Source organism: Prionailurus viverrinus, chromosome A1, assembly GCF_022837055.1.
Source record: "Prionailurus viverrinus isolate Anna chromosome A1, UM_Priviv_1.0, whole genome shotgun sequence".
NCBI classification, from domain to species: Eukaryota; Metazoa; Chordata; class Mammalia; order Carnivora; family Felidae; genus Prionailurus; species Prionailurus viverrinus.
This window is the reverse complement of record NC_062561.1, coordinates 232,805,588-232,820,041: the sequence shown is the minus strand read 5'-3', so window position 1 is coordinate 232,820,041 and position 14,454 is coordinate 232,805,588. Positions and strand designations below refer to the sequence as shown.

At 39.9% G+C, this 14,454-nt stretch overlaps 1 protein-coding gene across 4 annotated transcripts in view; it reads left to right on the top strand.

Annotated features, from left to right (window-relative positions):
* Nucleotides 1-14,454, top strand: part of MARCHF6 (membrane associated ring-CH-type finger 6) — a 75,555-nt gene that overhangs the window by 27,565 nt on the left and 33,536 nt on the right. For all 4 annotated transcript variants that reach the window (XM_047844570.1, XM_047844628.1, XM_047844488.1 and 1 more), the window contains exons 6-11: nucleotides 3,856-4,024; nucleotides 6,968-7,157; nucleotides 8,782-8,843; nucleotides 9,591-9,623; nucleotides 10,781-10,832; nucleotides 13,981-14,039. In XM_047844570.1, coding sequence (XP_047700526.1) covers nucleotides 3,856-4,024; nucleotides 6,968-7,157; nucleotides 8,782-8,843; nucleotides 9,591-9,623; nucleotides 10,781-10,832; nucleotides 13,981-14,039 — 565 coding nt within the window. The remainder of the gene's footprint in view (nucleotides 1-3,855; nucleotides 4,025-6,967; nucleotides 7,158-8,781; nucleotides 8,844-9,590; nucleotides 9,624-10,780; nucleotides 10,833-13,980; nucleotides 14,040-14,454) is intronic.

Genomic DNA, 14,454 nt, shown 5'->3' with positions numbered 1-14,454 from the left:
AATTTGAAAATTCCTTTTGTTCTGAGGACAAAAAGTAACTTATGTGTCTTAGTCTGACAGTTATAGGTACAGAAGAAGTGGCTGACAACATGTACATGTTTGTTTAAAAACAGATATGTTTTAAAGGACTGTTTTGTAACCGGGGGGCGGGGGGGCACCTCTTAAATAGGCTCATGTAATGTGAGATCTATGCTGCTGTGTTCCTATGCTGAGAGTTCATTTAAACATATGTTTTTAATGACATAGGCATTTGAATACAAATTTATTTTTTAAATGTTTCTTGTGATTATTAGAGTATGGACTCTAAAAAAACTTGTTCGTGGTCATTGTTTTACTGTATCTTAATTTGACATCAAGCATCGTAATAGCGTTTTTTGGGGGAAAGACATGTGTTTTATTACTGATGTCAGAATTAGAAATGCTGTAAATGATTAACTGTATCAGGATCACTAGAATATTCAGCCTACCAAAATTGCACCTATATTTGCCAAATCTTTTGTACCCAGTTGACCTTAGGTTCCTGATCCTTATGTCAGTGAGAACAAAGAACAGTATCAAACCCTTCTGTGAACAAAAGTATTCAGAGTATATTACCATAAAAATAAGTCACTCGGCAAAAGGAGAGAGCAAGCTGTATTTCCAATAGAAAAGAAATTAGGAATTCTTTGAAGTCTGTTGCATCTGCATCATTACTTCTAATCATGTTTCTGAATATTTAGAAACATTGGTTGTGTCTGTGACTTGGTTTTTCTACTTGCTGGTTATACCTTTTTGGGTAGAACAGGCAAGGTACTTCATTTATGTCTGTTTCTTTGGCAGTATAGGGAATAATAGGTTTTCATTGAAGGTTTTCAGCTTGAGCCTTATTTACATTAGAATTGTTTTTTGTTTTCATTTTTGAAGAACAGCTGTGATAAGGTAATTTTTAGAAGTAGACAAAGGCCTCGAAATAGGGCACACTGATGGCTGTGGCCATGACAAAACAGGGAAGCAGTAATTTAACACACTTGAAAATCTGGAACTAGTGTAAGGAGATAACCCTTTGTGTAAAAATACAGGCCTTTTGTGAAATGATGCAGTAGAAACCAACAGGATAGTGATCCCTTTTCTGGACATCAGAGTTTTATCTCAGCCGTCCAGAGCATGGTCTTAGTATAGAAGTTTAAAAAGTCTGTCTTAAATGGCTCAGCTGTCATTTGTGTGTATGACATAGTTCACCTCTGACTTTCGGTTAGGAATTGTGTACAAAGCAAAGATACATATTAGAAGTAGTGAGGGAGGTCAGAAAAAGCAAGGGGTGACTGCTAAGTGGGATGGAAGTCTTATTTTAATAGGTATAAACTAATGAAAGAACCATTTCACGTAGGGAAGGCTTATTCCATTTAGTTTGGACTAAAATTCCGTAAACCATTATAGTTTATGAGTGTGTGTAGTAGAGGCCAGTCAGTATCTCAGTTGTTTAGAAAAGTTGGCTTGAGTTCCTATCTGGACAGTTTAATGAAGTAGAGATACATTATTTTTCTCATGGTTTCTGTTTTAATGGCTAAGTTAACATTTACCAAAGCCTGAATTGGGAGGCTTCGGCTATGTGAAAAACAGGTGTTTATGGAAGCCTCGAAATAGTGAAAATGCCGGACAAAGTGTAGTACTTTACTAGCTACCTTCACTTCTTATTGGTAGAACCATTGAACAGCTGGTTATTTGGCAGGTGTGATCACTCAGGTGATACAGAGAGGTAGTTGGTTGTAACAGAAGGAACCCTAGCATTGGAATACAGTGTCTGTAGCTGGAAGTTTTTGGTGACCTTGGGCAAATCACTGGAAATTTCTGAATCCGTTTCCTCATCTGTAAAGTCAGGAAGATCATGCCTCAGGGATTTGGGTGGGCTATTCAAAGATTAAATTCACATATATCCGTAAAAACTCCATGTGAATTTTGAGTACTTGTGATAGTGTTATAGCAGAATTATCCCCAAAGCTCAGAGCCGTTGCTTGCCTTACATTGGCAAGCTCCCCTTTTCTTTCTAACCTGATTGGTTGGTGAGCCACCAGAATCACCTTCGAGACACTGCTGATTCACGCGAAGAACACCGAAGGCATGGATGGGGGGGATAGTCAAAAGAAATTGTAAACGTGGTTTGGTTTTATAATTCCATGCTGCCTTTTACAGTTTGAAGAATTGAGCCAGTTTTCCTGAAAGCAATTTTAGCTAAACTACTTTTTTTTTTTTAGTGAGCATTATTTAATTTTCTCTATAGTATTAATTTTATTTCTGCAATTTTACTTTAAATTTCTTAATATTGTAGCTGCTGCTTATATATTCTGTAGCTAACTTCTTCAGATCATCTCTAGGCACAACATACTAAAGCAGTTAATTACTGCTTTAAAACATACTGCCCCCAAAACTTACTGACTTAAAACAACAGTAATTTGTTTGCTCATAATTCCGGGGGCCAGCAGTTTGAGCTGGGCTCAGCTGATCAGTTCATCTGTTGGGCTTGCCTCAGTTACTCATGTGTTGCCCTGGGTTTGGATGGTCTAGGATGGCTCTGGCTGGGGTGCCTTGGTTCTCTTCCACGTGGCCTCTCATCTCGCAGAAAGCCAGTGGGGCTTCTGTAGGTGGTGGACACAGGGCAGCATTCTAAAAGAGTGAAAGTGGAAGCTCACAAGCTGTCTTCTAGGCGCTAAACTCAGACAGCCTCTCCTTCATCCAGGCAGTTCACAGAACCAGCCCTGACTCTAGATAGGAGGGAAAAGAACCCTACAAAGGGTTTGTTACTGTTTAAAACTGACGTCAAACAGTTGTTATTCTTATTGCTGGTGACAAGTAGAGAGTAGAGAAGGGGGTGTTTTAGTCCCAAGCCATCAAAGTTTTAATAATCTGAAGGGTTCCTTAGTTCAGGAGTGGTTAGCATTCCTCTTTTGATTGGGATATATTCCAGATCATATCTGTGGGCCACATCAGTTCTTTAAGCTTGGAGCTTGTAGGCTGAGATTGCTCAAACGGATCCTTCTTCAGACTTTCCATGGAGGAAAAAAGTCATTCCATTCTGATGGAAGATTTTCCTAAGGCCACCAAGATTTTTGAGTTATCCTTGAATTATTCTGAAATCAGACGTAGGCTGGGGAAGGACAAGCCCTTTCAGAGAGGGAGAGAACAAAGAGGTCTTTGGTGTCATGATAATGTATTTTCATGTACGACTGTAAAGGAACCGTACCGGTATGTTTGCAGTTGCCATCAAAATTCGATCTGCTTTCTAAGTGACACTTGTCTAAAGTGCGTTACAGACTTTGTCTTATACACTGCATAGCGAGTATCTCTCGGCCTTTCTTGGGCATTGTCATTAGGCCTTTCTGGAGGTGCTTCTGTCCCTTTCTATTTTACTGGTTATCTTCATGTGTGTGGGTCTCAGCCAACCAAGTTTGTTAAACTTGTGTGTAAAGTAAGGATAAGGAGAGTCTCCCTGAGGGTTGGACAGTCACTCACCTCTAGTAAATTACATGTACGTTCGGCTGCTTTTGGTTTTTTGCTTTTTGCCTGCCCCTGTTTCTAAGCCATGTTCATAGAGAGGCTAGGTAGCTAAGTTCTGTGTAGTTCTTATGTTATTCTTTGCTTATTGAAATAAAAACACACATAGTAGAAATGTAGAAATAAATATATTTGGCGAGCTTATAAGATAGTTAGAATTTCACCATTCTCAGAAGTAATTCTCAGAGGCTGATTTCACCCAGAAAATGATGACTTCTTTTTCTGGCCATTCTTCTGACATTTAAGTGTAAAATGAAATGTTGTTACCTTTGTTTACTTAATTTTAAGTGTTCTTTGGAGTAATTCTCTATAATTTTTTTTTAATAGGGACAATTTATTGGCGGATTGTTTGCAGGGTTGTTTCGTGGTGACGTGCACGCTGTGTGCATTCATCAGCCTCGTGTGGTTGCGAGAGCAGATAGTCCACGGGGGGGCACCGATTTGGTTGGAGCATGCTGCCCCACCCTTCAATGCTGCTGGGCACCACCACAATGAGGTAACTCCCTCGCCCCCGGTGATTCTGTCTGAGTAGGACGTGGGAATTACTGTCACCTTCTGAGACCTAAACCCTTGACTCCTGTGCCCCTTATTCAGAAGCAGGACAGTGAAAAGGTTTAGGAGAAGATTAAGGGAGATGCAAAAAATCAAAAGAAGGCTACTTTTCCTTTGCCTCTTAATTTTCTAGTGAGATTGGGAACAATGGTGAGGGTGTACCAAAGCGCTCTTGCATTCTCTTTGCCTGGATTCACTGCTTAGCGCTGGCCTGGAAGTTACCATGTGTACTTCCTGGATATGATGCTGATGTGCCGCCTGGCACTAAGGAGGCTGCATACCTCCTTGGTTCATCAGTTTCTTCATATGTAAATTGCTTGTGTTTCCTGCTCCCTACCGGGGAGCATTACCAAAAGTAGAAAAATCGGAACCCTGTTAACAGTCTGGTGCATTGTCGCTGTTTCTTGATGAGAGATGCCATGCTTAATGTTAGATACAGGAGCATTTGCTAGAAGTATTAAGAGAAAGAGGATAAGGTAAATGATTTTTAGTGTCTTGCTTGCTGAGAAATTTGGGGGCTGACAATGTCCAAATATTAACTACTTACGTTCGAAAACTACTTACACTTCATACAGTTTTATTATGAAAAATTGACTCTAAGATACTCAGAATGATAATTAACAACTTAATTTTTCATTTAAGGACCTTCTGCTGTGTCAGTGTGTAGCTTGGTCTCCTCAAATTCTGACATTCTTTTTAAAAAAATTTTTTTTAATTTTTTTTTTTTTTCCAACGTTTATTTATTTTTGGGACAGAGAGAGACAGAGCATGAACGGGGGAGGGGCAGAGAGAGAGGGAGACATAGAATCGGAAACAGGCTCCAGGCTCCGAGCCATCAGCCCAGAGCCTGACGCGGGGCTCGAACTCACGGACCGCGAGATCGTGACCTGGCTGAAGTCGGACGCTTAACCGACTGCGCCACCCAGGCGCCCTAAAAAAATTTTTTAACGTTCATTTATTTTTGAGAGAGAAAGCATGCAGGAGCAGGGGAGGGGCAGAGAGAGAGGACAGAGAATCTCAAGCAGGCTCTGCACTGTGAGTGCAAACCCCAACGTGTGGCCTGAACCCACGAACTATGAGATCGTGACCTGAACCAAAGTCGGACGCTCAACCAGTTGAGCCACCCAGGTGCCCCCAAATTCAATCATAATTTTTTCTTTACAGAGTTAAGAGTGTAACTTCTCCTTAGCAAATCACACATGCAAGATGTGAGACTAGAAAGAAAAGATACTTCCTATGTAGCATTACTACATTTATGGTCGTACCTCATATTTTGAAGCATTTAATGCAGTTTTTTAAGAATCTTTATTGACTCCATGGGGGTTCAGTGTTTTCCTTAACTGTAGCTGTGCCTTTGCATTTGGTCGGTAGCAGAACTTAGTAAGAGCCAGAGGAGAATAATGCATGCGGGAACTCACAGCGTCCATATGGATAGGTTCACCTACTGAGCAGGAATTAGACACCTTTTCCTCGAGTATTTAACTGATAACTGAGAATTAAGTTCTATATCTGTACGGGTGTAAAGGAATAGGTAATGAGTAAAACAGTTTTCATCCCTGAGATGGTCAGTGAAGGCAGTAAAGAAGAATTGCCACCCTTTCCCAGAGTTGGTTGTGGGGTTTGAGTCTCCTCATGAGCTGCCCCCGCCACCCTCCAGGGGAATCTGAGTTCTCTTTTCCCAGAGGTGAAGAGTGGAGTTGGAAGGGTACCCAAAGACACTAAGAAATAGAGAAATTCAGAATGATCAAACAAGGTCACCACCAAATGAGATGGTGGCTCAGGAGCCAGAGGTCATCCTAATAATGGCTCCCCAGGTCCAGGTTCCACAAGAGCCTTCTGGGCTTCCCCCGGATGGCCTTGATGAAGACTGGAACACGTTGAGATCATTCCGTTGAAGGAATCCTCCCAACCCTGTAGCCTCCAGGCAGAGGTGGCAGCTGGGCTCAAGGGTGTCCTCAGGCCTCTCCAGGATCTTGCTGGACAGTGGCTGAGACCTAGTGTTTACACAGAGGAACAGACTGGAGATGCTGGCGTATGAGTAATTCCAGGTCGTCTTGCCCGAGGAGCTCAGAGCGCAGGTGCAGGGATGGCAGCCTGGGGTCAGAATCCCTGGTTGAGTCTCATTGCTCCTTCTTGCTCAGCCTGCATGAGAAGTAACCAGAGTTCTCTTGTTGCAAGATCTGACTGCAGTCGTGGGAAGTCTAACCTTGGTTTTCCTTGAGTTTGCCTTTGACTAGTTGTAATAATAAATCAGAACTCAGGTCTGGATCTCTTTTGGCTGATGCAGCTCTGTTTCCTGAAACTGTGAACTCCAGCAGTTTCTCTCTCCTGTTGTTAAGACAGTCAGCCTACTGCTTATTTTTACTCTGCTGAATGCCTCCTTTTTTGCCTCCTTTTGTGACATATTTTAACGTACTGTTTTTATGTATACAAAGGGAATATTGCTTTAACTTTCTGAATTCTCCATTCTTGCTTTGCTGGCATGAATAGAAGCTTCTGTAACCACACCAGTAACTCATTTGGGATGTGCTTGAAATGTTAAAGTTTGGTCCTCAAAAAAAAAAATGTTTAAAGGTGAAGAAGGATTATGGAATCGTGCGTTCAGAATAGCCAGCCAGATTTGTTAACCCATTTCCTGTGCTGTTTTGTGAAATCCCTAAATTGTACTGAATGAATATAGACACTGTGACGTGAATTCACGCTCTTATATACTGAGTTGATCCAAAATCAGATACTTGTAGAAAAGGGGACTTTGAGAGGTGTGGTTTGGAATTTTAACAGTGTGTGTGTTTATTAGTTTTATTTTTTTAGCAGGAAGAGTGCTATTTGGAAATAGAGCAAAACTGAGACAAGTTAGCTAAATTTCTGGGCTTCTCTGTCACTTTAGGCTCCAGCGGGAGGCAATGGTGCTGAAAATGTGGCCCCTGACCAGCCTGCTAACCCGCCGGCCGAGAACGCGGTGGTGGGAGAAAACCCTGATGCCCAGGACGATCAGGCAGAAGAAGAGGAGGAGGACAACGAGGAGGAAGAGGACGCGGGCGGGGAAGATGCAGCCGATGCCAACAACGGGGCCCAGGGTAATGGCCGCTGGCCCATCCTTCTGCTCCCTCCATGACCATGAACCCACTTCCAGCTTTCCTTGAGGAGAAGGACTAGAATTTTCAAAATTTTATGGGCTTGGAGTTGTATTTCTGGCCTGTTTTTACTCTGTTTTGCAAACTTGCATTTCTGGATATACATACGTGTAATTTTTTTTTTTTTCCTGTGAAGCAGGGTACATTTTGTGTTTTATTTATTTAATGTTTATTTTTGGGTGAGTGCAGGTGGGGGAGGGGCAGAGAGAAGGGGACAGAGGATCCGAAGCAGGCTCTGTGTTGACAGCAGCAAGCCTGATGCAGGGCTCGAACTCAACGAACCACGAGATCGTGGTCTGAGCCCAAGTGGGATGCTTTACCGACTGAGCCACGCAGGCGCCCCACGTTCTGTGTTTTAAAATCCTGCTTTGCGTGGGACTTTTCTAGAATGAATAGGAAGAAGTTACTTGTAAGTTGTAGTAGATCCTAGGTTTTTTTGTTTTTTTTTTAAAGGAATTTGATACAGATATACTTTATTCCTTTCCATTTCTATTAAGTCAGCACAGCTTTTTATATCAAAGAAGAATTCTTGAGGTGTACACGGCAGGCCAGGTGCCATTAAGGAGGCCATTTCTCTTCTTTTCTAGCAGTTTGTGACTCCAGAAAGTTAAGAAAATCCAAGACTGTGCCCACCAGCCTGCTATATCGCTAGCTCACCACCTCCATTTCCCCCTCTCACCCCAGAGTTTTCCTGTCAAGCACCATACTGTGTCTAGGCCTTCTTGACATTGCTGACATCGGAGTGCCTCCCAGGCGCCGGCACTCGGGTCCCTGCCTTCATGGAATTTCTGGTCTCTGTGAAGAAGCAGGAATACCCAAGTGAACAAGTACCTTGTTACACATTGTGATAAGTGTGCAGGTTGCTCTGAGGATGCTCTTGGGAAAGACCCTTTTTAAGTAGGTTCTCCGGGTAGCTCAGAGTCGGTGACAGCTGAGACCTCAAAGGATGAGAAGCGAGTTGGGTCATGGGAGCAAGGGGCCTTCATTGGGAGGGGCGAGTGTGTGTTCAAAGGCTCTGAGAATGTGGCCCTGCTGCCACCCTGATGCAGCCTCCGTTTCCCTCTCTCGTCCAGCACAATAGCTCCCAATGAGCTGCTGTTCTCTGCTCTCGCCCCACTGTATTCTCACTGCACAGAATGTTCCTAGTGCCTCCTGCCTTAAATTCTTGTAGTGGTTTCTCCATTGTACTAAAGAAGAAAACATAGTCCAGTTTTACCTTCCCCGCTTGTATGATTGGATCTCTGTCTGCCTTTCATACTGTCTCTTCTGCCACCCTCCCCCCGTGAAGTCTTGTCCCCTGCCTTCCTCATCTTTCTCAAGTTTGCCAGATTCATTCTGGTTTAGTTCCTCTCTTTCACATAATCGTATTTATTGCCTTTCCAACACTTAACCACAGTCTAGAATTAACTATGTATGTGTTTCATTTGTTTATATGTGTTCTTCCTGCCCTAACAGGCAAGTAATGTGGTTCAGCTTCTCATCAGTGGTTTACAAAACACCAAACTAAAAGAATGTGTTTGTGGTTCAGGTTCCATCAGTAATCTTTAAATGACAATTATATTTCCAGATGACATGAACTGGAATGCTTTAGAGTGGGACCGAGCTGCAGAAGAACTTACGTGGGAAAGAGTAAGATTCTTTCATGCATTCTAGTGTTGTTGTTGTTTTTAATTATTTTAATTATTTGAGAAAGAGCACAGGGCAGGGGCAGAGAGAGAACCCAAGCAGGCTCCTCACTGTCAGCGCGGAGCCCAATGCAGGGCTTGAGCTCATGAACCGTAAGATCGTGATCTGAGCTGAGATCAAGAGTCGGAAACTTAACTGACTGAGCCACCGAGGTGCCCTGTGTTCTAGTGTTTTAACCTGAAACTGTGTTTTAAAGTCAGGCATTTTTATATTTATACACTGATTTTGTAGTCAACATTTGATGGAGACTGTGAACTTTAATTTCTAGAAAAAGTGATGTATTGTTTGTGGTGAAAATATTAAAAATATAATCTTATTACTGACTATTTTTCGTATTTCTGGCCTTTAATACAAACACATTGTGGACTTTTGGAAAATGAAGTAACAATTTAAATGAATTATTATTCTGATACTGCAAGTTGATAGGTCCTGAAATCTTGACTGGCTCCATAGCTAATGTAAGAAGTAAACCCAAGATGGAATTGTTTTGATTTCATAATCATAAGATTTAGAATAAAAGGAGGCCCAGATATAAAACTCTAGTAAGTTTTTTACTCTGAAAATGATAAGCTGTTTTAGAAAGTAGTGGGTAAGGATTATGTTTACAGATAATTGAAAATGAGCCTTTTTTATAAACAGAAAAAAAATCCTGTTGCATCTTTAATTCATGTATATTGTTATTTATTTTAGATGCTAGGACTTGACGGATCACTAGTTTTTCTAGTAAGTAAAGCCAATATTTTTTAATAGTAAGAGTTGTGACTTAATTATCTTAATGACTCAGCAGTTTCAAATTTACAGTATTATGTGCTGGCTTTTTACGCTAAAGGTCAGCATGCCCTGTGCCTTTTGATTACTTGATATGTTGAAGAAAGTCTGTTTTGTGTATTGAAAATATTGGCAAAGAACAAAGGTAATAGTATTTAAAAAGGTAATTATTGATTACTTGATTTTTAGAAAACAAAATGAAATACAGAATTGTAGTTAAGAAGAACTTGATCTTTTTTTTTTTTTTTTTTTTGGTCTTTTTAAACTTTGCGGTATATTAATTCATGCCTGAACTGGTGAAAATAGAGCAGCTTTGCAGTGTTCCCGGTGAGAGGCCCATTTTCATGTTAGGTTTCCACTGTTTGCCAAACCTCACCTGTCTTCTTTACTTACTGGTAAAGAGTACAGCTCAGAGGTGAGGAATAGTTCCTTAAAGGAGAAGTGATGCTCTTTTCAGGTTCTGTAATATGAAAGCACTTGGGATTTTTGAGTATTAAGATGACTTCAGCTGCATGGGGAAGATTCCCTACTGCCTCAAACAATCATGTAAGGTGACAGTCATCTTGGAGGTGATAATACGTAGTAAGTAACTGTGGGGGTGGATGAATGGCCCAGAGGGAATGAGTATCCTAAGACCTCCACTGAGAAAACCGGGTGCCATAGGGAAAAAAGGGACCAAGGAAGATCAAATGACCCTGCAGAAACCATGAGAACAAAATGGGCAGTGGAAAGAAGCACTGTGCAGTTTACATTCATAAAAAGTTCAGAATTAATGCGATTTTTAAATTTTCCTCCATTTGGAAATTTTCAGCGTCATCTGATTTAAACGAAATCTGGGTATTTTTTGTGAGAATCTGTAATTGGTAGTGGCTTCTTTCCGAAGAGGAAATGTTTATAGATTGATTTTTTTTCCCTACATGTAACATTATGAACTTGAGCCTTATTAGGCTTAATTGTATGAGCTATGTAATGAAAAATAAGTTGCACATAATTTCTGAAATGAAATCTCAACATTCTAGAGTGAAAATTCCAGTCTCCTGACTAAGTGGAGTAGTCTCGTTAGACATATAGTAAGAATTGAGTATGTTTTATTAATGGCTCTTTTCTTTTAGGAACATGTCTTCTGGGTGGTGTCTTTAAACACACTCTTCATTCTTGTTTTTGGTAAGTGGTGCTTATACTGTTATTTATGGTAATAAGATAGGAGTTGTTTTTTTGGAGCCTTGTTATGGGTTTTGTTTTTGTTTGTTTTTAAACACAGGGATATACGAAATGGTTTCAGATCGTTATCCTGTACCGGAAGGCCCCACCCATACAGATAACTTTTCTTTCCTAAGCGACATTGACTATAGTTACCTACCATCTCTGCTTCTTTGGGGCATTTCCATCTCTTTTTATAGAAGCTGGTTTTAGACTGACTTGAGAATAGGCATCATCCTGTCTCTGGAACCAGTTTTGTGGTGATTATCTGTGTGTTCTTCCCTTTGGCAGAAGATCTTGTTTCCTCTCTCAGAATCCTATCCAAGGCCTTCCCAGAGACCCTGGCTTGGGAGCTGTCACCAGAGGTGGATATAGGCTTGAGGAGAAAAGTGAACCTTTCCCAAGTGTGAATTTCCTTTAGAACCAAATTCCAGTAAATGCAAAGTCATTTCCAAACACTTTGACAACTGCAACTGTGAGGATTTTGTGACAACACGTGAGTCCCTCCTGTTGGGAGTGATTAGAGAAAGGAAGATGGGCGAGGAGACAGAATTCACAGGTTTTTCTGCTTTGAGAAAGATGTAATTCCTGCACCTCTCAAGGGAAAGGAAGTGGAATCTGATAGAATCAGGCTGTTAGATTGTGCTTTGATTTGTGTCTCATAGAGACACCTCAGGCTACACATCTCTTGATAGGGCTGATCTTTGAGAAATTCCTTCTTTCTGCATGTGAGTTACCCCTTAATTCTGCTCAGGAGGGGCAGTATAGATTTCCCAATGTTCTTACACTTTATTCTAAGTCACTCGTTTTGGGTTGCCAACCACGTTGTGACTCAGAAAGCAGTTAGGCCTTCAACGGGAAGTGTTGAAGTGTTGTAAAAAAGACATTGAATATGTAGACTTGAGAATGAGACGAAAAACTAATTTCTGAATATTATCTATGAAAGAACAAAAAAATTTAAAGGTATCTTGTTGAAACAAAATAATCTTGAAAAAGTTCCATTGATTCTTAATTTTTAGTAGCTATTTAAGGTGGTGCAAATTGATAGGAAGCTCATTCTTTGTTTCCTTTTGCGAGGGTTGGGGTGGGGTGGGGTGGAAACATGAAAATGAAGATTATTCTGCATACATTCTTCATTATGTAAAATAATTGATACATACATAGAGTGTGAAACTGTTCTGATTCTTTGAGAGAAAAAATGATGTGTAGATTTTGTCTTTGTTCTTGCAAGAAAAGCTTAATGCTGAATTAATGTTTGGAGGAACAAGTCGCCTTTAAAACATGAATTATAGTGGGGCACCTGGCTGGCTTCTTCGGAGGAGCGTGCAACTCTTAAACTTGGAGTTGTGAGTTGAGCCCCGCATTGGGCATAGAGATGACTAAAAAATAAATAAATAAACTTAAAAAGAAAACATGAACTATAGAAACGGGAGCATTTGACATTTATGTAAAGCAAATCTAAGTAAATTTTTTTTTTAATCCAGCCTCTAAGCTTATGCTATAAAAAAAGTTGTCTTCGTATGAAACCTGTATATATTATACTTAGGATCTTTTGAAATGAACCAAGAGGTTTTCCTTTTCTTAGGAATATACTTTTCCTTAAAGGTGAATGGTCATTGGGATTAAGCACACTCCTATTTCTTTTCTACTTTAGTTGCTCTGTTGGAATTTTCCACCTCCATTTTTGGACTCTTATGGTCATGTACTTTGCAGAATTATAAGCTTATTATGCAGCTGTGTCCTAGTAGAAGGGAATGATACTGAGAAACTGACCTTAACTTCAGGATATTTATCTGGTAGTTGCTGTGTAATTGGATAGAAATTGTTAACAATTGGCGCTTCTCAGGAGCATATTTGAGTCATCATCAGAGCTGGGTGTGAACAAAATAGGAAAAATTCTGCATAGAGTTTTTTCTTACTCTTACAGGAATTTCTCGTGCTTTATAATACGCATATTAGTAAAATAATGTGTATATGATTTATAATTTTAAATATGTTGGGAATACCTGTTCAAAATAATTTCTACCCATGGAATATAATCGATTAGAGAGGTGTGGTGGCCAGATCCTGTAGATTCACTCTTTTGTCTTAATGATTGAGTCCCCTCGTGGCTTCCCTAGTAATCTGTGCTGCTCAATTAATTTTGCCATAAAGAAAATATAATTACATTTTATTAAGAAAAATAAAATTGTATTAACATGACAAGAAATACTTGAGGAAAAGAGACTATACAAATTTTTATTATGAAAATTTTAAGGATATTTTCTCATTCAACCATAGTGTCTATCACACTGTACTAAATTAGCAGAATTTAAGGTTTTTTTTTAACAATCCATCATATTAAAAATTCCTAGATTGTCTCCTTAAATGTCATTTTACAGTTGGTTTGTTTGAGGATGAAAATAAGGTCTACACATTAGTTTTGGTTGTTAAGTCTTAAGTTCCTTTTGATCTAGAATATTCTTTGCTCCTTTCTGCTACTTCTACCCTATTTTGCCATTGATTTCTTGAACAGACTAGGTCACTTGTCCTACATTTGTCTGATTTGTTTCTTGTATGCTGTCTACCGCCTTGCTTCTTTGTCTCTATTTTTCCTTTAAACTGGAACGTTTAAGTAACATCATAGTTAACCTGAAGCTGTTTGTTCAGAAGAAGCCAGACAGGTGTGCGGTTCTTTCCCTCCAATTATCAGTTTTCAGGGTAAGGAATTGATGTGCTGTTTCCATGGGTGGTGAAAGTGTTTTTTCTTCTGTTGCTTTTTGTCCTTTTGCGGTTTTGTTTTTGGCTTTCCCCTTTTTGAGTAGTATGAACTCCTGTATTTGTGAAGCATTCAGTGTGTTTCCATCAGTTTGGTCATTCTTTGATGCTCATATTGTCCTTTCATGAGACTTCATGATGGTTCCTGGGTCCTTTTGGCATGAGCCTATTCGACTTTGATATCTTTGTTGTTTTCCGGTTATAGAGAATGTCCTAGGCAGTACATTTTTGACCCCAGTTCTGGAATCTTTCATTTCTCGAAGAAGCTCTGGTTCCTTTTAGTGTGGGTTGACACTAGGAGTGTTCGTTGTTTTGACTTTGAAGTTTTCATTGAGTTTTTTTCTTCCCTTTTTAGCATTTTGCCCTTACCATATTGGTCATTTCTCCCTTGTTGGTTTGGGATTTGAAGAACACGTGAGTATAATACTTTTACAAGCTTACTTTCATTATTTTGCCCCAGATTTGATATATGTTGAATAAATGATAGTGTTGTAAAGAGTTACTTCATTTCTCAATTTGCCTTACACAAAGGAATAGTTATCCAACATTATCTCATTCTTTTTCTTTTTTAAACTAACAGAGGCTCAAGACAGTATAGATAATATTGCCAGCTGAGGAAGATGTGCTCTGAATCCCATGATGCACTCATGTCTTTCTTCCTGTTGGGTGGGCCAAAGGCATGCTACTGGAAAGTTTTCGTACAGGATGATTTTTGACCTGTTCCATTAACTTGTATGCTCCCTTCTCTCCCTTTTCTTTAGCTTTCCCATAGTGAATTTAGAAACGTAGCAACGTATGAGTCAACTTAAAAAAAAAAAAAAAAGGATTG